The sequence below is a fragment of the Podarcis muralis genome, chromosome 2 (genome assembly GCF_964188315.1).
Source record: "Podarcis muralis chromosome 2, rPodMur119.hap1.1, whole genome shotgun sequence".
NCBI lineage: Eukaryota > Metazoa > Chordata > Lepidosauria > Squamata > Lacertidae > Podarcis > Podarcis muralis.
Genome location: NC_135656.1, coordinates 94,721,028 through 94,744,600, shown reverse-complemented (window position 1 = coordinate 94,744,600; position 23,573 = coordinate 94,721,028). Strand labels below are relative to the sequence as shown.

Below are 23,573 nucleotides of genomic sequence, written 5' to 3'. Positions count from 1 at the left end.
GTGAATGGGACAGTTTCCTCTCAAATTACTGGCGGGGGGGGGGGGAGTGTGGACAGGAGGCAGAAACCAATTATGCCACTCTTAAGCAGGAGCAGGAGGGTGTCTTTCTCAAGCCTTGGCCACTGCCAAGGAAATATTTAAGAGTGGAATTTATGGGATTAGTTCCTCGCTTGGCTCACCGGTGATTTATGCTTACAAGTCCCATTAACATTTATGACTCACTCACTGGAACCGTCTTGCTGCTCCTGCGTAATTAGATGGCACGTTGTTCCGTCTTATCCCGGTTTCAGGTTGAACTGCACAGCTCCTGCCTTCCTGGGGGGCAACATCAGCCTTACCAGGAAGGCTACGTCTTGGAGTTAATGCACGCAACAAGAGTTGCAGCATCAAGAGCAGTGGCTTGCTTGGCTGAAACACGATGGCCCAGAACACACAAAAGGGCAGCCTGACATCCTCTCAAATGCAGGGCTTTTCAATATTCAATGGTTCAATGCTTCTCAGTGGGGTTCACATGTCCAGACACTGGTGTCACAGGCTCTGCGACACCAGCCAGGGCATGATGGGAATAGCTGGATCTGACAGAGGAGGAGGACCCTGGCACTGGAGGTGGGGAAAGTTCAGGCATTGATGGAGAATAAAGCTATGCCCCACGTCCTGGCGAGGGAGAAGTTGGTTGAGTCAGTCCCTATCCCACCTCCAGAGAACGAGCTTCGAGGAGTAGCCGAAGAGCTGGCTGGCCAATGAGTGGAGCCAGCTGAACTGGAGATGAAGGGTTGGGATCAGGTCCCATTGCCAAGGACACATTATCACCTGTGCCAGCGCAAGCCAATCCAGAACTCTCTCTCTCCCCCCAATCCCCATAGAAGTGCTTCCTTGCAAGCTCAATCTTCTTGCCTAGTATCCTAGAATTCTGCTTATGAACATTTGAGCCATGTACCCTCTATTCTGAGCTGATGCTGAGACTGTGTGCAGACTTCTTAATAATTTTATAACAATACGTTTATTATTTGGGCCCCACCCATCTGATTGGGCTGCCCCTGGCACTTTGAGCTCTTGGTGTTTCCTGGAGTCCAAGTGTAGAAGCCGGGACAGCCAAGGCCTTGAGCGGTAAATCATTGGATAATGTACACCCATCTCCTTTTCTGCACGGCTGCAATTTTGCTGCTGCTGTGAATGCCTCTCTCCTTTCTTTCTGCAAAGCTGTGAAACCTACAGTCCTGGAGGGTCCAGGGGTCAATGTCTATACAGCAAGACAGACAAGAGCAATATTAAATAATAGATCATAATATACTAGGCTAAAATTGGTGAAGTGGGTGAATGGTGCTAGGAAAGAAATCCAAAGCTCAGTAGTGCTTCCACAGAGCAGAGTGCGTGCAATGTGAAATTCCAAAGGTTCAGGCTGTGCTGCTTTCCTGCTTCCAGTGCCCATCTCTCTGCCTCAACAAAAATATAAGCACCCATCCGCAGCAGGTGTATTCATTCACATTCACACACACAGGCAATAGGTTTTGAAGCTTTGCATATCTCTTTTATTCTCTCTCTCTCTCCGAGCCCCAGTTCCTATGGCCATGAGAACTCTGTTCTGTGGGAGAATAAAAATGTGGGGTGAGTATTGTGGTTGTGAAAAGGTGTTTTCCTAAAATCAGGGACGTGCACTCGGGACTAGGGAAATGAGGAGAGTAGAAAGCAATTAGCTTCCTTCAGACTTCAGAGAATTGGGGTTGGGTTGGGGAGAAGCATGTTCAGTATTCTGGAAACTACATTAGCTGAAGGTCATATAAATAGTGGTGTTTTTGCATAGCTCCGATACGAACACAAAGGATGCTTGGCAGAAATGTCAGTCCTGTAATATTAGAATTTCCTGTTTTAGAGGTGCCATGACAAAACCACAAGTCACTCTCTCACATTTTGAAATGGAAGCTGCCTGGAAGTCCAGCGCCCACCTAAGATAGGCCATAGTCTGAAATGGAGCCCAGATGGTGCATAGCGCCTTGCTAACATCTTAAATGTTTTACAGACACCAGGTCCTGACTTCACCTCCTCTCCTCTCATGGGGCCACTTGCTGAGTGCCAGAGCTGATTCTGATCAGCTTCTTGTTAGATTTGTGTCTTGCCTCTTCTTTCCTACTGTGACTAAAGGCTTCGCTTATAAAGGCTGAACTTAACTGAATGCTAACATGGATGTGCAAATGGCATAAAAATATATGTTACTGCAGGTTACTGCCTGCAGTATGATGGTTACTGCAATGGCACAGTATTACCCTTAAGGTCTTCCCTGGGCACCAACAATTATTATTATTTATTGAATAGTATTGAATACTGCCCTATACCCAGAGGTCTTAACAAAGCCTCTGAGTCCTCTTGCACACTGCCGATTGGTTGTGAGATGGTGAACGTGGTTACCCTTTCCTCCCTGGAAAAGTACATAGAGCTGAAGCTGGAAGTTACAAGAGCGACTCTCTTCCCCACTTTAGCTCTATATGTTTTTCAAGGCCCACCGGATCCAATTTTTACCTACATCCCCTGCAAAAGCAACATGTGTGTGCTTTCTTTTTGTCTCTCGGGGGGGGGGGGGTCCAGGAGAGGAGAGTAGTACCAGAGGAGATCATATCCGCAGTACTTGCTCAAAAATCCAAAGGTGCCCAAAGGGTGACTGCAAAACTGAAAAACAAGCTTTAAACATACTGCGAGATTTCAAACAATGTGCAGTGGCTTTTTAAAAAATTAGGCATCCACTGGTGTCTGAGGCTTAAACAGTCATTACCATCTTATTTTCTAGCTATTGGTTGGAATGGGCAGAAAGGGCAAAAAATGTTTGTTGCACGTTGACTCTCACAAACTTCTGGGCTCCTCTAGATACATCTTACGGGGCCTTAGGTTAATTTCTCCTGCTTAAGAGTAGTGCAACCTACAGGTTAGTTAACTTTAGACTTTTACAGACATTTAAGTTTTTACAATAGCCCCTGACCTATGCATAGTAAGGTTTAATGAGCTTATAATTCACTAGAAATCCCAGACAGCCCAAAGAAAAACCTGATGGGAATATCCCAACTCAGTCAAGTTCAAAAATAAATTTTGAACATTGCTTTATAGCAAGTAAGACCATTGATCTATCTAGGATTGAAACTGGGACCTTCTGATTGCAAAGCAGATGTTCTCCCTCTGAACTATGGCCCCTAACCACCCATGCACAGCATTGGATCTCTGACCACTGAATTATCAGCTGAATCCTATGAACCATGAGGGAAGATCTGCTTGTCCAATGTGGGATTTTCTGCCTCCTCCTTTCTACTGCAGCCTCCTCAAAATGGCTCCCTAGGGTTTTGCAATCCCTCCAGAACTTCACCGGATGCAGCATAGGCAGTTGCTACTGGGTGATTTGGGGAGTAATAGTCAGAAATCAGATTGTTGGATCCAATTCATTCAAAGAACTGCAACTATTGTAAGAAAGAGCTACTGTCAACCACAGCAACCCAGTGCAACACAAAAGTACTTCCCCATGTCATTCCATGGAACACTCCCAACCCTGCATGATGTGGGTGGGGAAACAGTAGGGCATGGGTAGGCAACCCACAGCTGAAAAAGTTTGCTGACCCCTGGTCTAGGGTGCTCACACGCACATTGCTTCCATGAATATGTGGAGAGGAAGCAAGCACCCCACAACATCCACATGTGAAGTTTGAAAAGGGTAGTCTACGCATGTTTCAGACAGTGTGCCAAAGGTGTATACCATTTTGTAGACACATAACCCAAACTTTTCCTGGTGCAAATTCCTTTTCCTTCCGACAGCAAAGCATCCAGCTAATGACACAATTCCACATTCGTTCCACTCTTCTGTCTTATCTTTTCGCTGCTCTGGAGAGCCTTCTGCCTTATCTCAGAAACAAATGGCGTCCAGGACAGCTTTAAGCAGCAGAGCCATTTATCTGCCTGACATGTGTTTCCCTGTTTGTTTTCTCTAGCCTTGAGACACCAGCTTTGACAATATTTAGCTGTGTCAACTGTGGCAGGCTGCTGAGCCCACTCACTCCAGAGGTATGAATCAAATTCTTTGGTACATTCATCATATACTGGAGTAAATAGAGGCTCATCAGTGCTTCCTTTATCTGATATGAAATGAACTCTACATATCTTTCAGGGAGAGGAGTCAAAGGTGGGAAGTTGTCTTTTTTTAAATAAAAGATAAAGCTTTGGCCAATCTACAGCATTACCCTTCAAGAGTTACCAGGCAGAAAACTTTTCTTTCAGAATTTCAGTTCTGTCATGAACACACTGAGCACACTTAGTGAAAAACCTGTTGATTAACATGTTGATAATCAGAATACTGAAGACAAGTATTCCGTTTACATTGTGTCACACTGATATACAGATGCTAAGATATCGTCCTTTTGAGGATTCATTAATTTGATCCTTTTGGGGACTTCCTGTTCAGTCTGACCAATTTTTTTCTATTTTCTGCACAGATCAAACAGGTATGTGAACTAATTATGTGAATCAGCTAACATGTACACAGATCACCAACCTGGGATAAGACAAACTGTATGATTTTTTTTTGCTTCAGGCAGATGATTGACAGTTTACAACATTCAAGCCAGGCAAGGAATGGGAAACCTCCAATTATTCAGATTAAAATTAACCCACAGCATTCTGAAGTGACTAACCACACTCCCCGAAAGTTTTTTTTTTAATGCAAATTGGGAAACATTCATTTATTTAAATGTTTATTTGGTCACCTCATCACTTAGGTTTGGGGTAAAGAGCTATGAAATAAAGAATGATATCAACCGTCAGTTAGCATTTATTAACATGAGGCAGAAGCTCTAACCACCGACTTAACCTGGGCTCCTAAACGACATCTCAAAGAGAAAAGCTCTTGCAATGTTTGCAAAAGATGCTGAGGTTCTGAAAAGCCTTCAGTTGGACAGAGTTCCAAGTAAAGGAAAAACCTCTCCAAATAAGCTTTGCTGTTAGAATATGGACAGCATGGTTAAAATAGGTCCAGATACTGTAACGGGACACACAGAAGGCGGTCACTTTCCATATGGAACAGAACAGAGCAGCTTCACACTTCAAACACAGGTCGCAGCAGAGCTGGCTTCTCCGCAAAGAAGCATGAAGAAGAGATGTATCAGGAAGACACAGGTTTGGGTGCGTGCATCCTCCTTCAAAGTTTGCAAGTTTTACTAAGGTAAACAACAGAGGAACATACTGTAATGCGTCAGCTATGGAAAGTATGCAGCTGTCCGAAGTGTATATATGAATTTGAGTACCTGAATGGATATGATTTATCTATCGTAGGAGGAGTGATCTAAAATAGCACACTCCCTCCCTCACAAAGTGAAGCATGGGGAATGACAGTGTGAGGAAGATGAGTGAGGAGGACCCTTTTTGTTTAACAAATTTATACACCAACAATACAATACAAAAGTGCAACAGCTTTCAAGTGCGACAGTTAAAGCTGGGAGAGAGGGTGGCTGGCTGAACATAAAATAATAATAATAAAAAAATACAGATGACTGAACTCAAAACACATCTGCAATAGATTATTGTAGCCACCATTTTGGAAACAGTTGGGCCTTTTCCCTTGTTGGCTTTGGCTGGTGAAAGCACCACAGCCAACCTTGCTTGTTCATTTGGCAAGTATAAAGATGGCTGAACAGAACAGGGGCTACAGCAGGGCAGGAGGAGATACCTGCAAGATTAGAATGCTGGCAACCAAAATATCAGGAACACAGACTTCCCAATGGTGGGGGGAGGAGGCAAATGTGAGGCACTGCCTTCTAGCTGCTGGTAGGGTGTAGCGAGGCATTTCCTCTTTCTTAACAACATCAGAAGGTTGAAACACATGCTACAGGCATCCTGTGCCACTGAAAGCTGCATCCCCACACAGAGGTTCCTCCCTTTCTTCTCACAACATTTAGAAACACTTGGCTGTGTTGTAACATCACCACAGTCTTGTCCCACTCCACATCGTTTTCTGCCACTGACAGGGATGCAGGAATGTGCACAATGATGTCACAGCACAGGTCATTGTTGTGCTGGTCATTGTTGTGGGGGAACACACTTGACAGAGGGTGTCATTTTCAGAGGCAACCTTATGCTGTGCATCACCCAGGCTGAATTGAAGGGTATCATTGAACACTAGTTCTTGCATTCCACGTATTCCCAACACTTAAAGGGGAAGCAGGATTTTATCTCCGCTTACTGAAATTTCCTGAGCATTTGGTGGGCAGGGTAGAGAAAAGAAAAGGTGGAGAGGTCAGGCTCCAACTCTGCCAGAACGAAGTTAGAATGGAGTAACCTACACAGGAGGAAAGACAATGCTTTGGACAGAATAAAGAGATTGCTTTCGCAAACACAGAAGCTGTCAGTTCTCAGAGAGAAACAGAGCTGTTCTGAGAACAGAACAGGCAGGCACCCTTCCCCAGCTGGCAGCCACAAAACAGAAGTGCAAGTGTGAAGAATGGGACACTATAAACTTTTGCAATATAGATTTCTTTGGAGCGCCGCAGAGTTGGGATGTATGTATCATATACACAGACACATACTTCTTTTCAAATCTGCACAACAATTCAAGCATGTGAAAATGTACTGGCATAGTCTGGAGAATTTATTCTGCCTCTGCCCACCACAGTGGCAACATATTGTCAAAGAAAGGATTCAGTGGAATTCAGGATGCCGAGTTCAAGAGATGTGCATACCGTTCGGACAGGGATGCAGAAGACACATACAGCTTTGCCTACAGTTAGTTAATGAAGCTTAGCTACCCAAGAGCGAAGCAAGAGGATAAGTTGGTAGTTCAGGCAAAAGTCTAAAAGGCAGAAAAACACAATATATACTTAGCTCCGTCGTTGAATGGTGGTGCATCTTTTGGTGAGCTGCTGTTAAGAGTTACAGCTAAAAAGAATGCTTTGTTCCTTTCGGACCAGCACCAACCACTAAACCCACCTTTCCTCCATCCCAATCACATGTTAGCAGCGCAGCTGGAGTACAGATAATCTGAAATCAGATGTTCATACTTAAAAGGTAAAATATATTCTGACCATGTAAATGTTCAAAAAAGAAAGAAAAAACACCATACACAGCCATGTATCGCAGATTATTTTTTTTTAAAGATGAGAGCAATCCTATGTACTCTTACCTGGCAATAAGTCCCAATAAGTTGTGAGAGAGTACAGGATCAGGTAGCACTGGCATTGACGATATCGCATATGCAACTACTACTGAAGCACATCTTATTAGATGCGAGTGCCTGTGATGACCAAGCCTACTGCTAGTTGCTGTACAATGTTCACTTCAAAATGGTTAAATTGAAATAAGGACAGCAATATCCCGAGTGGAAAATTTAGGAGCTAGGAACCATGATAATGAAATACAACATTTAAATATAGATTTGAACTATAAGCGATCTGCAGAATACAAATCAGCAAGCTTCACTGATGTTTGATCATACCTTTTGTAATACTACTAACCTTGAATGATGCCACTTCAAAACTAACTCCAGAGAATAGGCAGTCTTGTTTTATTTGCATGCATCACTGGTATTTGACAGAGGAATATGTGCTGAAGTGGCCTTTGGCTGTTAAAATGAACCACAACAGCTAGCGCTGCAAAAACCCACAACCCCCCAGCCCACCCCGTCCACATTTCCTTAAGAAGCTTCATTTGTGCTGCCAAGAAGCAGAAGAGCGCTGGGCTTTGGAGTCACCTCTAAGAAATGTCTCTTTCCATTACGATCCGGCGAAAGTCCTTGAGGCTGAGCCGTGCAGCTTGTTCCTGTCTCTTCTGAAGTGCTGCTGCTGCCACCACTTACAGAAGGCGAACCTTCAGGCTGCTCCGTAAGCCTAATTGCCGCCTGCATTTGCTTCCCTAATTCCTCTATCAGTTTCCCGGGAACAGATGTAGATTGCAAAGCAGCCTTTGATTTTTCATTACTAGCATCTAACGTCAAAGTGCCTATGTCTCGCCTTAATCCATTACAGTCAATAAGCAGGGCTGTCCTCTCCTCTTGGAGTGTGCTTTGTAAAGGATTTATTTCCCCATCTTCGCTGGCTGAGGACTCTTGTTCATCTGAATCGGAGTCTCCTGTCTCATATGATGAAGTGCTGCTTGAGTCTTCAGAGTCACTCGCAGCAGCTCCTTCGGAGGGAGGCAGCTGCGGCTTGGAGACGTCTGTGCCAGCAGCTTTTAACTCCTTTTCTTCCTCTTGCACGAGAAGGGCCGCTGCTTCCAGCTCGTCAAGCTCGAAACCTAATTTGGCCTTGCTCAGCTCTGCTTTCTGCACGCATTCGGCAAGGGCTGCCAACTTCTTTGACCTTTAAAAGGAAGAGAGAGAGAGAGAGCACACATACATTTTGGTTACACTCTGTGCGGCTGACAGATACAAAGATTATCAAAACCAACAAACCTCGGTGATGACAAAACTGTAACTGGGGTTGCCCAAATTCCCAGAACGTGCAGAAACTCACAACGCATTCCATTTAACTCTTTCCAGACCCTCAGCACCACATTATGAAAGAACACTTCTATCTGAAGATTTGATTAGCTGATATCCCTCAAGTAATTGGGACAACATGAAGCTGTACATCTCTCTAGCCTAGAGCATTCACAACACTTTAGCAAAGTGCAAAGTTATGTCAGAAGATGGAACAGAAGGAAATAGCTTAAAGAGAAGATCACTTCCTTCTGATGAGTTCCTACCACTATTAAAACTGGTTTTGAGCCTGATATCAGACTGGTGTTGGGTGGGAACTATTAATCTGCAAGTGTGTATGTCGCCAGTGACTTGGGCTTGGAAACAAATATCTGTGGGCTCTATTTTTAATTGGATAGGAAAATGTGTCCCATACCTTCTCGTGCTTGTATTATCTATACAAGAAAGATGACAACCTGGTCTCTTTTTACCATCACCGCCTATGATAGGATAAGGCAACCTGGTACAGTTCTGTGGTAAACCACATGCAAATAAATCACAATAAGCAATAATTTAACAGCATGGTGAATGGTTTTGTTCCCCTTGGTTAGGAGATTGCAAAAGGGGGAGTCTGAAAGGTGAATTCTCACTGCTCCAATAGGCTGCATTTGACACAGCAAATTTCAAAGGTTGCAACGGAATCGCAACTATACGCTCCGAGACACCATAACGTAACAGACGTTGGTGTTTACGTAAGTTGTTGTTAATGAATCAAACAGTAACTCAAGAAAGGGTAATAAATACTACAAGAATACTTTCATTGCAATAGCGCTACTGAACTGTCCGAGGCCACTAATATGGGAAGTCTCCAAAGCCACTAATAAGAGTTAATGCTGTTAAATTAAGAATTAGGAGCTGCCTGCCCACCTCTATGGACACAGTGATTAGCATCCTTTTCAGTGCGCAGATCAATGGCATGAAACAAGGGCATGTTTGTGTGGGATGAGCTGTGCGTGTAAGAAAACAGGACAATGTGTCAGAACACTTTAACCCTGCGCCACAAACGGAGGACGCTTTGTTTCATTTGACTTTTTTAAAAAAGAAAAAAGAATGATGGGGATTAATTTAAACAAATTAATGGCTTCAATAAGCATTTAATGATGGCACAGTAACTAATCTGTAACACTTGAATTAAGGGATCCTTACTGCTACGCTTGCATGTGTTATTTCCTTTTAACAGAGAAGGGTGCTCTCTATGCTGGCTGAGTGCTTTTCAATACTTTTACAGAGGTCAAATGGAGCAAAACTGAGCTGCAATTTTGGCCTTCGCAGAATGCAACTATCCGCTTTCCACAGAACCGGAGCTGTGCTCATTCAGGTACAGTCTTCCCCATCTCACAGTAGAGCACCTCTCCGGGGTCTCAGACACTAGTTTGTCTCTGCTTTGCTACCTGAGATTCTGTAACTCAAAGCACCAGGAGCTGAACCTAGGACCTTTTGGAGGTGCTCTGCTGCTGAGTTACAACCTTGCCTTTAATAGCCTTATAATTGGGGTTGAGCTAAAACATTCTCCCGGAACCTTAAAAAAAAGGGGGGGAAAGATGTTGCTTTGCTTCTTGGAATGGAAGCAATTTGGGAAAGGGTTAGAGCAATTTTTTTAAGGCAACTGTTTGTCCCCATCTTTACCACACACTTTAAAATAAAATTCCTATAGGGGATTTTTTTTTTTTTTAAAGGCATGCACTGTGTTTTATACTGAGTAATTATCCCCCCTGGGAACTAGAATATAAAGATCTTTAAAATCATTCAGCTGAGAGAACAAGCACTTTAACTTTCGCCTCACAGGAGTTGTGTATTACATTATCAGCTGCTCGCTCTGGTGTCACTGTGTCATGCCTCGCAGGTTAGCAGGGTTTGGCAGAGGAAATGAAACCCAGTCAGTTACGGCAGGATTTATAGCAAACCTGCTGTTGCAGGAAGTGGTGAAAAGTTGATTGATAGCCTGAGACAAAGCTCTACTGCAAAAAAAAAAAACACAAAAAAAAACAGGATGCACGGCTGCTATTTATACCTGGCTTCCCTTTCTTCCTCTCTCCCTCCTTGATCCATATTTCATACAACTCTGTTGCTTTGTTGTTCTCTTCATTGTGTAAAAAGAAAAGAGGGGGAGCCTTCTAGGAAAGGATATATTTTTGGCATTCTGGCAAAGCTGCAAACTTCCCCATTTATAATCCCCAGGAGAGGTGACATCTCCTAATTATTGTACCATAGCAAAGTTATTTTAAAAAATCAAAACCCTCACAGCAGAAATATACAGATGCCTTTGCCAACCTGCTGCCCTCCAGATGTTTTGCACTGCAACTCCCATTAACATCTTGAAGACACTTGGCTGGCGAGGGCCGTCCTCAAAGCCGCAAGGAGTACAACCCAAATCTTTTAAATCACAGGCGCTTTGGCATATTTGGGCAAAGCACCTGCTTTTGGAGACAGTTGGAACCGCATGTGCATGAGGCTGGTCAATAATCCGTCTTCCTCAAAGCAGGAGGCATTCAGGCAAAATGATAGCTCAGTCGGTAGAGGAGCAGATTCTTAAACCTCAAGGTCATGAGTTCGAGTTGCACATTGGGCAAAAGATTCATTCACTGCATGGGGTTGGACTAGATGGCCCTTGTGGTCCCTTCCAACTCTACAGCTCTATGATTCTACGACCTTTTAGCACTGTGGTTTAAAGTAGCTGTGTTTTAGTAGCCGCACGCCTTCTTTCTTGACAATTTGGAGAGACGGTGCCATCTGTTCATATGTTATGGGTGGCAAATTCTGCATCTAGCTTGTCAAGCCACTTCTATTGGTTCACCAACCCTCAAAAAATTCAGGCAGCTCATCCCTGCTTTTCCTGGCAAAGGCACCTCTTTCCCCTCTGGCAGGGCACCCTGCAATAAAGTCTTGGTGCTCAGATGGGCAGGGTATAAAATAAAAATAATTATTAAACAGGGACAGAGCCTTCCTGTTGCCCGAGCACTAAGGCCTTCTTCCAATGGTGTCATGCCAGAGGGAGAAGATGTGCCTTTGCAAGGTTAAGTGGACAGCTTTCCTCTCCATCCCAGTCCTGGGCTGGGAGGAGAGGTCCCTCTGCTGATCAGCAACAGAATGGAGAGGCTGTCTGAGTGTGTGTGTGTGTGTGTGTGACTATTCTTTATTGGATTTCCTAACCACCCTTCACCATAAGGTCCCAGGGCAGGTTGTTGTTGTTGCTTAGTCGTTTAGTCGTGTCCGACTCTTCGTGACCCCATGGACCAGAGCACACCAGGCACTCCTGTCTTCCACTGCCTCCTGCAGTTTGGTCAAACTCATGCTGGTAGCTTTGAGAACACTGTCCAACCATCTCGTCCTCTGTCGTCCCCTTCTCCTTGTGCCCTCCATCTTTCCCAACATCAGGATCTTTTCCAGGGAGTCTTCTCTTCTCATGAGGTGGCCAAAGTATTGGAGCCTCAGCTTCACGATCTGTCCTTCCATTGAGCACTCAGGGCTGATTTCCTTAAGAATGGATAGGTTTGATCTTCTTGCAGTCCATGGGACTCTCAAGAGTCTCCTCCAGCACCATAACTCAAAAGCATCAATTCTTTGGCGACCAGCCTTCTTCATGGTCCAGCTCTCACTTCCATACATCACTACTGGGAAAACCATAGCTTTAACTATACTGACCTTTGTTGGCAAGGTGATGTCTCTGCTTTTTAGGATGCTGTCTAAGTTTGTCATTGCTTTTCTCCCAGGGCAGGTTACAACGATATAAAAATACAGACCCTGTATCAGTTAGAACAATGTATAATCAGAAGAATAGGGCGGATCCTTAAATATCTCTCTCAGGTGTCAAAGGACAGGGCAATGAGGTATGATGAAAGCTATACAATGAAGATGCTAGACACACCTATGAGGATGAAATTCCACACCTTCGGGGCTTCATCAGAGGGTGCCCTCTCCAGGGACACCATGCCCCAAAGCTCTGAGGGTGATGGAACTACCAAGAGGGATCTCTTTGCCGATCTTAACACCTGAGAGGGACTGTAGGGAAGGAGATAGTCTTCCAGATATTTGGGGCCTAAGCTGTTTAGGGCTTTAGGGGGACATAGGACCTTCAAATCAGGCCTGGAAGCAGACTGTCAACCACTGTAGGCATTTTAAAACAGGGATTGCATGAGTTATAAAATGAACCCTGGCCAGTACCCCTGCTGCACTTTGGACCAGTTAAAGTTTCCGAGTCATAGTTAAGGGCAGGTTCCATGAAGAGCATGTTTAAATACAGTGGTACCTTGGGTTACATACACTTCAGGTTACATATGCTTCAGGTTACAGACTCCACTAACCCAGAAATAGTGCTTCAGGTTAAGAACTTTGCTTCAGGATGAGAACAGAAATCGTGCTCCGGCGGCGCGGCGGCAGCCGCAGGAGGCCCCATTAGCTAAAGTGGTGCTTCAGGTTAAGAACAGTTTCAAGTTAAGAACGGACCTCCGGAACAAATTAAGTACTTAACCCGAGGTACCACTGTAGTCCAGTCTGGAACTTACTGGAGCATGGAATGCAAAGGCCAAGTATATCTCTAGCAACCAAGGCCACACCTGTGCCTCCACTGACAATGTTGGAGCCACACGATGAAAGCGTACTCTCTGTGCATGGCTTGTTTGTGTGGAGAGTATGCATGTGCATGCTCTGACCATGCCACCACTGGCATGCGGTTTTCAAAAGATTGACCAATCCTCAATGTGGCCCTCAGGCCTAAATGGGTGGCCATGCCTGTTGCAGGGGCAATAAACCTTGTGGTACATTCCCATTTACCACCAATTAATTCTTCAGCCCACTCTCTCATTCAAGCAATGCAAACCTTGGAACATCTTGCCGTGGTCCAGCACTATGGGAATGAATCCTGCATCTGCACACTCTGCTAATCCACTTAATTATTTTGTGACCCCCCCCCCCCATTGGCAAATTATCGTTTGTGCTTCGCCTGCAAACTAGGAGTGACTAATTAAGCTGAGCACACAAGGAATGGTGGTAGCCTGCTTGCACAGAGCTTGTCGTCCGGGAGCACCAAACCACTGCTTGGCGTTATGTGTTAATCCACCCACTGTGTCCAAGACAAGAAACCTTCTGTTCAAATAGGAGCTTAGGCGTAAATCTAAGGGAAAGAAATTCAATCTGTATGCACCAGAAACACCGAACACACCACTGACAGAGTAGCTCTCAGATGATGCAACTTGGGCATCGAAGTGGGAGAGGGTGCAAACTCTGGCGTGCGCAAAGAAACCACAGAGCAACACCCACACATTTCAAAGGCAAGCAGTCGTGTTATCAGAATGAATATTACATGTGTTTGGCTACCAGCCAGATCGGCAAGCTTCAGAACTCCAAAGCGTTAGAGCAGTTCACAGCCCTGGCTTCTAGCCAGGCACACAAATTACTCACTCAGAAAAGGACGCTGGCATTTATTTTCAAAGATAGGGAAGTCATTCCTTGTCTCCCAACCGGGCTGAAGGAGATAGTTCCGAGGCCGTATTTGAAGTAGAGATGCATCATGCAGCCTACGCAAAAAAAAGCCAGCGCTTCTCATCGCACAAGAATCCCCTACAAGGATCCCTTTCCCTGCAAGCAAAACTTCTGCCGTTTATAAAGGAATAAAAGCGCAACTACAGAGCCAAGTGGCTGGAGTAAACATTCTGACAAAGGCAGTTAGACATTGTGAAGAACTGTTCTTTAGGCTGCAGTCCCTGGAAAGAAGAATCCTTGTCAGAACAAGCTTCTTGGCGTTCTGGGAGTTTCTTGATGTCGGGCATGCTTTCCAGCAAATGCTTTCCCCAGGCAAGCAGTTGCCAAAGAAAAAGTTTCCCTGTTCCGGTTTCATGGTACCTGTTTTTCTAAAGCTTCAGTGAAAACAGTCACCCGCAGTGACAGCAAGAGCATTCGTCCCCTTACAGGCAAATCTTCAGCTCTAATTGTACCACTGCTGCTTTTCTCTTCTCAAACCCACACCAAACTTTTAACTTCTTGCTTAAGAGGGTTCATATCCTGCTCCCACTGGCACCTGCACTCTCAATTTCAGCTTCTCCCCCCACCCCACCCCCGGTCTACTAGTTAGCTGCTCCCTCTGGAGAGATCTTCCCTCTGCCGTATCTCTTCCCACAATCCTCCTCTGTGTCCCCCCCCCCTCTATCCCTTTTGAATAAGATTAGAAATTTTCTCCAGATAAGCAGTTCTGCCTCTGCCCGCCCGCCCCGCTGATTTAATTGCTCTTTCCACAGAGAAGCACCAACAATCAAACTCCCTTTGAGAAACCAACACTTACAGCTTGGAAATGCTGTAAGTCTGTTCACCAATTAACAGAATATTGCTATATTCTGGGGTGGGGGGTGGGGGAAGGCTTTAGGACAGGCATCCCCAACCTGCGGCCCTCCAGATGTTTTGGCCTACAACTCCCATGATCCCTAGCTAACAGGACCAGTGGTCTGGGATGATGGGAATTGTAGTCCAAAACATCTGGAGGGCCAAAGGTTGGAGATACTTGCTTTAGGACAACAAGCTCTTATGTTGGCATCCATTAAGATACTGTAAATTCACAGAAAGGGGTGGTTGTAGCTGGGGGTGGGGTGGGAGAGACACACTGATATTTTACAAAAAGTAGGTGGTAATGAAGAAACTTAAATCTTGTTCAATTATCTCCTGTGTCAGAAGATGTCATGACCCTGATTCCTGGTCTTCAGGGGATGAGGACTCTCAGAAACACCCCCCCCCCCAATGAGCCATTTGTGTCTGAGCCTTGGTCTGAGGATACAGCACTGCCATCCTTAGAACTGGAGGACTGCATCACAGGATAATCATCATCACAGGAGACCCAGTGAGACCAGAGTCTGCCTTGCTCCATTAGTGAGTGATGGAGCTAGCTGGGGTCCTTTAATTGAAAGGGCACCTTCCTGGGGGACTGGGGCTTACAGCAGGGATGCTGCTACTGCAGCAGCAACGGCTATGTAGAGCTCAGTCTGTTTGGTACATGCTGAAGCAACATCAGATTTCTGCTCTCCCATAGCACAGCCTGGACCCTACCCTGCCTTCAGCCCAAGCCAGAGTCGTATACCCAGCCAAACCTGACCTGCACACTTCCAACAGAAAACATATTAAGTCTCCTATAAACATGTTCCACTTCCTCTGGATTGTGGAAAATATAGTTCAAAAAAGTTTGTTGCGCACTGCTAACTTTCCCTGCTTAGTATCTCACCCAACAGCTGGAAAACCAAGTTACTCATCATCTTTGCAAAGGGGCAAATCTATCTTGATCTATCATGAAAGGGAGACCTCCACAGGGGGCTCCAGTGGAAGTTCATGTTATTGGTAACATATAATTCTGCCTCTTGAAATTGCTGGTTTTTTGAGAGAATGGGCTAGTCCAACTGGGTGGAGAATTACTAACTTCAGTACCGCTGCAAAAATCAGGTCTTTCCTTCCTTAAGAGAACCTCCCAGGACACAGAAGTGTTGAATAATTATCACCTAGTGGCTAATATCACCTTCATGGTCTCATACAGGAAGTGTGTGTGTGGGGGGGGGGGTGTATTCCCCAGCTCTGCTAACCAAGGACCATTTTAACTAGAAATTCCCAGAATGGAACCTTGGACTTTCTATATGCAAAGTACATGCTCTGTCATTCAGCTGCAGCCACTCCAAGGCTCTGCCAAAGCTGCCAGAGATCAGTTTCACAGGAATCGCCGATCTAGCCTTTTTGTGTTGTTATTGCACACCCGCCGCCCCCGCCCCAGCCTATTTCCTTTAAGTAAACTGACTGCGTAGCATGATGAACCAAGTGTCGGGAATATACTTGCCAACTTAGAAGGAAAGCCCTTGTGATCTTTGCCAAAGGAGCAAAGCACAGTGGAAGCAACTTCCCAAGAGAGACATTGGGGGGGACGGGACGACCACAGCTTGATAACCATTATGCACAAAGGAAAAAAGGCGAGAAGATGGGAAGTGAGAACATGACCCTGGGCAGTTTAGCATGCATATATATATATATTACCTATAAAGCAAAACATAGGTAAACGTGCCCTGAAGTTTCAAAGCTCTTTTGATAAGCATTTAATTTAGGAAGATTAAAGTCACTCATTTTAATTCTCCCGTGTGATTAATTGAGCCTTGCGATTACATTAAGGTGTGCTCATACAGTAAGTACATTTGTAGTAATGATAGCTTATTATTATCCCAAGAGTGATCCTACATAAACAAGCATAATAAGGCTTTTTCAAAGTGTTGTGCATGGTAATTATCAGTCGTCGTAGTGCCAACTGCTTAAGGAAAATGTTTAATTGCAAGCTAAATTGATCGTATGCATGTTTTTATTTAACACACAGCTTCGGGGAACAGACAAAGCAAGGGAGGCAGCATCTCAGAAGTTGCCCACACACCTGGAGTGACAACTGATAGGGAAGGCTACATTCCTCTGCTGGCGGGCCTAGTAGTCACCCTGCTTTCTTTCTGTTGTTTCTGCTAAATTTTGTCCAAGAAGTTCTTAATCCTCCATGATTTGCATAGTCTTTGAACATCAGGTGGCAAAACAATTTAGTGCCTTTTCTTATTTTATACAATCCCAGCACAGCTCATCTAAAGAGGCAGGGCAGATTTCGATCTAATATTTTTCACCGCACAGTGGTGTTTGGGAAGGATGCCTGTGAAGACGTGAAAGTGCAAATAATGATGTCACAATGCAGATATATGCGCAAGTAACATATTCCATTTCGTACCATTCCCAAGCTTGGGGGGGGGGGCATGAAAAAGTATCATGTTTGAATCTACCTATATAGAAAGATTATATACTGGTTCATTGCCTCGATTTCTGTAGGAGTTATTTTTTAATTTTTTAATTTTTAAGTGTAGCTCAACAAGCGTGGTCTAAGACAGGGGTCAGCAAGGTTTATCTTGCCTGGGCTGGATCAGTCCCGAGGAGATCCCTCTGTGGGCCTGATCATGTGCGTGCGTGAGCGCGCCTGCTCACGATTTTTGGTGTCTGCCCGTGGAAGCAAGTCCTCACGCCGTGCTGCGCCGGTTTAGCACAGCATGCAAGCAGGCAGCTCGGTTTGGGGGCGGCTCGGGGGCCAGTCAAACGACCTCCGCGGGCCACTTTCAGCCCATGGGCCTTAGGTTGCTGACCCCTGGTCTAAGAGCTTTCTATCAGCTAGGTTTATTGCTTGGTAAAAACATAACTCCTTTTTTATTTTTTATAATGCATATTAAGGAATTCTCAGCATCCTTTTGAGTATGAGCATCCTAGCTGATGGTTAAAACTTGCACATACAGATCAGAGACACAACCTTGTATTCAACGATGGGTTGTGCAAATCCTACTAAAGTGAAATTTCCTTACAAAACTAATCACAGGAATGCAACATCATGGCAACCCAGCATGGTGTAGTGTTTAACAGCAGTGGATTCGTAATCTGGTGAACCGGGTTCGCTTCCCCGCTCCTCCACATGCAGCTGCTGGGTGATCTTGGGCTAGTCACACTTCTCTGAAGTCTCTCAGCCTCACTTACCTCACAGAGTGTTTGTTGTGGGGGAGGAAGGGAAAGGAGATTGTTGGCGGCTTTGAGACTCCTGAAGGGGAGTGAAAGGCAGAATATCAAGTCCAAACTCTTCTTCTTCTACTACTTAGAAAGGTTTCTTATGCACATATGTCTAATCTGTAGTGTGTGTGTGTGTGTGTGTGTGTGTGTGTAGGCAACTTCTGCTGATATCATGCACTGATATCATGCACACAACAATACATATTGTAAGATCCAAGTAACATGCCACTGAAAGACAACTATTAAATTCATTTTCCACTGCAGTTAAACATCTTGGCAGGATTCACCTACAGAGCAAAAGATGCCTATTACTGTACCCTGCTGAATTGTAGGTATGGCTGAGGCCAAGATCCTAAACAATCTAACTCACCTTCCAACTAAATTGGCTTCCAAGGTCACTTGCAAAATGGATATAACTTAATCCAAGGGCATCTAGTCTCCATGCTGAAGCTGGAAGATACCCTTTGGAGATTCACTGTACTGGGGCTGTGTAGGTGGAGGAGAGAACAGGGAGAGATTTTGCTGTCTTTAGCAGAATGTGCATCATCTCTGTGAATAAAAAAAGCCTTAGTTCTTCCCAAAATGTCCAAAAAGCATGCAAGCTCTTCAAAACTCTCAGGCTATCATACGATTAAGCAGAGAACAAACACTACAGTGGTACCTCGGGTTACATACGCTTCAGGTTACATACACTTCAGGTTACAGACTCCGCTAACCCAGAAGTAGTGCTTCAGGTTAAGAACTTTGCTTCAGGATGCGAACAGAAATCATGTTCCAGCGGAGCGGCGGCAGCAGGAAGCCCCATTAGCTAAAGTGGTGCTTCAGGTTAAGAACAGTTTCAGGTTAAGTATGGACCTCTGGAACAAATTAAGTACTTAACTCAGGGTACCACTGTATTCCCTTTCAATGTATACCAGGGGCTAGCGTGCACTCACATACAAAACAACACCACACTGGTTTTACAAGGAAGTGTTATTTAATTTCTATGTACCCTGCAGGTGACCAGCCAAGGAGTTCATGCATTAGCAAGAGAGGGAAGGTTGGCATGCTGAACTGTAGGGTGTGCCTGATCACTTTGCTTCTCCATTAACTACTCTGCCAAAAAAGACTTAACAGCTTTTAGCAGAACAAAGGGTTGGAAAGTGACCCATCAGAATTGCAGAGCTGGATGCTTAAAATTCAGCATAATTGCTTCACCTACAAAGAGAAAGCTGGCTAGACAGATTATTTCGCGCACACAGTGAAGGATGTCAGAAGAATAAATCTACCTGGAATCTGGCCTGCTTACCACCTGGGTGCAAAGATCATGCTTGCTCAATATTTCTGGATGTGCCTGCAAGTCCTCTTTTTAATGTTTTAATGCTGTTGCATCAGCATCTTGCTGCCCTCTCACAATTTAAACCAGCCTTCCTCAACCTGGTGCTCTCCTGAACTTTTTGGGCCACAACTCCCATCAAACACCTTATTACAGAGGCACCCCTTTCTCTTTCAAAAATGAGAGTTGCCATTGTTAAAGGTTTCCCTGGTGTTTTCGTAAGCTTCTGCGAAGATATTTAGGATGGTTTGGAGGTCATCCTCTCAGTGTGCACACACTACGTTGTCATCAGCATACTGAAGTTCTATGACGGAAGTTACGGTAACCTTACTCTTTGCTTTCAGCCTGCTCAGATTGAACAGCTCTCCATCTGTTCGATATATGATTTCTACCCCAGTGGGGAGTTATGATTTCTACCCCAGTGGGGAGTTTCCCTTCGACAAAGTGTAGGATCATGGCAATGAAAATAATGAATAGAATTGGGGCAATAACATAACCCTGTTTAACACCTGATCCCACTGTAAATGGTTCACTTTGAGAGCCACTGATATCTGCAATTGTTGCTGTCATATAGAGAATTAGCAAATCCACACCGTGATCAACTCCCGCCTGGGAACCAATGTCCCCACCGTGGAAGGACGTGTGGATCCAGAATTGGCCTCCACGGTCACTTACGGACTCATTGTTAAAACCGTGTTTATGGAAGACAATCTTACTTGGCTCCGAGTGATTGCCAAGGAAAGTGTTTTTAGATCTCAAGGAAGGGGAAATCTCTCTTGTTGGAACAAGTAAAGAGCTACCAATGATAAAAAATAAGAATATTAAAGCTCATTTTTACATCCAGACAGAGCCAAGATGTTCATTTCTGCACTAAAATTCTAAAACATTTAAGTGGTGAGGGAGTTAAGACCACACACCTTGGAAATAAAAATTTCTATATAATTTAGGGGCAGTAATTGCAGACAGATGACAAGGACCGACATCAATTTAACTACAGAAGGTGCAGAACTAAAATACATGAAAAGCTCAATTATGCTTCAATAAAATATAGACGATACCACAGATGGAGTGTTGAAGCAGCCCCTCTCATCCAGGAGCAGCCAGGGTCAACAACATAACAGATAATGAAACAGAAAATTCAGCCACTTTTTAAAGGGAAGAACTCCATAAATGAACCAACAGAACCATTTTATGAGCAGCACTTGAAAGACAAAAATGCTTTACAATTGAGTATTTAACTGCGTTCCGACAAACACACACACACACACACACACACAGAGAGAGAGAGAGAGAGAGAGAGAGAGAGAGAATATATCTCAGGCTTCAAAACCCCCTATGTTACTGAAGCATTTCTTCTCAAAAGGTAAAAGCCTTGAAAGGTGTGCCTGGAGAGACAGATCTTCAGTGACTGCATTTTTAACATAGATGTCTTAGCAGATATGCTGTATTTCAATGTGCTTCCTCACAGCTTCAAGGTTATTTCTAATTAACATCTGAGGTTGCCATTAACAAGCTTCAAAAATAATAGATGTAAATTTAATCATACATGTATGTGCCATTTCTCTGCATGCATGCACATGTATGTGTGAGTGTGCTCTGCTATATTTATTAGGAACTGAAAGTACGCTCAGTGTAGAAGACTTAAGACACAAACAAAATCGATGCATTCTTCTGTCCACAGCTGTCAACCTTCCCTTTTTTTGCAGGAAATTCCCTTATTCCAGCACCGTTTCCCGCTGCTATCCCGGATTGTTAGATATCCCGTAGACTGTCCCCGGGACAGGTGAGGCTGCTGATCCCTTATTTTCAAAACTGAAAGTTGACAGCTATGCTTCTGTCCCAAATGCAGATGTGTGTGGACCTCTGTTCTACAATTTCACAAGTCAGAATCACAGTTAATACCAAGGGCTACTACGCACTGCATAAGCACTGAGACCCGGCTCCGGCTTCCTTGCGAACACATGCAACATGATGTGTCCCATGGTAATTAGCTAGACTCAACAGGAACTTCGCCTAAAGGGTGGATTAGTCTTTCATGGTATTGTGTACACAAATTATACACCATCTGAATACCACTGGTTTTATAATTGCAGCTTTTGCTAAGTGGCTGTGTAAATATCATAGCTGCGGAATCTTGGAAAGGAGAGCTCCTGCATCTGTTCATTATGCTCGGCGCAGTGATGCAATGCCCTCTCACTACATGCCGGCTTGGTCTAAAGGGGATGCCAACAGCAGTGATCAATCAGCAAAAAAACAGACTGCGCTGCGTTGCTGTCGTCAATGGTATACAGATGCCATTTACCACAGGGAGCTTCCCCCAAGCACTGCAGAGCTACTTCTGAACAGTACATCATTTCCTCTAGCAGCAAACTTGGGTGGTGAAGTGTCTATTCAGCCTGGAAGTGAAATGGGGCCACCCAGTGCTTTTTTTCTAAAAAAAAAATATTTAGGGGTACTCTCATTTTGACTCAAGAAAATCACTATTTTATTGTTCAAATTGGGAAAAATAAATACAGTGGTACATCAGGTTAAGTACTTAATTCGTTCCGGAGGTCCGTACTTAACCTGAAACTGTTCTTAACCTGAAGCACCACTTTAGCTAATGGGGCCTCCTGCTGCTGCCGCGCTGCCAGAGCACGATTTCTGTTCTCATCCTGAAGCAAAGTTCTTAACCTGAAGCACTATTTCTGGGTTAGCGGAGTCTGTAACCTGACGCGTATGTAACCTGAAGCGTATGTAACCTGAGGTACCACTGTACAGTAAATGGACAAAAGTACAAAGATTCAAAAAATGTTTAGGGGTATGCGTACCCCCCCCCCCCAGAAAAAAAGCACTGGGGCCGTCCAAAAATACAGTACTGTTTCCTACATACTTGGGTACTCTGTAGAAATGCCTACATTTGTGTTTTTGTTTTTTAAAGTTTAAAGATCCAGAAAACTCCAATATGAGTTCCCTTGGGGTACTGCTGACAGCAGCTGAGTCAAGAGAGAAAGAGAGAAGCAGAGGGGATCCGGTGGATCCCTAAAGAAACAAGAAGTTAGGCAGACTGTTTGAGGTACACTTATTAAGTCTACATTTGAGAGCAGTTAAGACAGTGAATGTTAGGGTGGCAGTTACAAACATTGGTATTTTTTTAAAGGATCATGGGAGGATGGGGAGAAAACATGTGTTCATGACCCTGACATCTCACATCCTGGTGAATTTGAGGGGCGGGGGGTAGAGAAGATAACTGTCTTGCATTATACAGGGATGTTTCAGAAAAAGAAATTATCCAGAACTGTCTCTCCCTCACTTCAGCTTTACAGCAGAAGGCGACCTGTCACAGTGAGAAAAAGAAGTGTCATTGATCCCTTCCCATTACTGAAATATCCCTCACCTCAGAGAGTCAACACTAGAGAACTCCTGTTTCAGGCTTTCTGTGGCCCTGACGCCACCCGTCTTCTTAGGTGCTGGGAATACACTGCAACCATGGCGCAGTTCCCATTTGTCCATCTATATTGCAAACCGAATTTATAACAGAAGTGACAACCCAGGGGCACAACCCTTGCCACAAACAGTCGTGAGCATAAGGCCCTCACGTTCAGGCCTATGGAAAAAGCCAAACCGAACTCCTGCCCCAAGAAAAAAGTTGGATTCTGCGAGCAAGGGTCCACAGTTCCACTTGCCACACGAGTCACGATGAGTGCTCTGCCACCCTGCGTGAAGCATGGAAAGTCTTCCTCCTGAGACTGAAGCTGGGAAAAGGGGGCAGGATAGCATCTTCACAACTGTGCTGTCCTTCTGAGGCACTCTGCGCGCCGAAGCCGAATGGTAGGAGAAAACAAAGAGAGAAGCAAATAAATACTTTTTCTACTCGTGTGCCATGGATATGCAGATGGGTTCTCTCTTGTTCCTGAGAATTCCACAGCATTTTGGGAAACAGGGAGAAGCTAGCAGTGTCACTTCTGTGCTGAAGCTTGATAGCTGCATTCCCAGGGACGTGGGTGGCGCTGTGGGTTAAACCATAGAGCCTAGGACTTGCTGATCAGAAGGTTGGCGGTTCGAATCCCCGCAACGGGGTGAGCTCCCGTTGCTCGGTCCCCGCTCCTGCCAACCTAGCAGTTCGAAAGAACGTCAAAGTGCAAGTAGATAAATAGGTACCACTCTGGCGGGAAGGTAAACAACATTTCCGTGCACTGCTCTAGTTCGCCAGAAGCAGCTTAGTCATGCTGGCCACATGACCCGGAAGCTGTATGCCGGCTCCCTCGGCCA

General features: G+C 44.7%; 1 protein-coding gene across 2 annotated transcripts in view; it reads right to left on the bottom strand.

The window, feature by feature from the left end:
• Window positions 1-4,782: 4,782 nt before the first annotated feature.
• The window catches only part of SHQ1 (SHQ1, H/ACA ribonucleoprotein assembly factor), a 64,320-nt gene continuing 45,529 nt past the window's right edge, over window positions 4,783-23,573 (bottom strand). For both annotated transcript variants that reach the window (XM_028719380.2, XM_028719379.2), the window contains exon 12: window positions 4,783-8,315. In XM_028719380.2, the coding sequence (XP_028575213.2) occupies window positions 7,652-8,315 (664 nt within the window). In that variant the 3' untranslated portion in view covers window positions 4,783-7,651. The remainder of the gene's footprint in view (window positions 8,316-23,573) is intronic.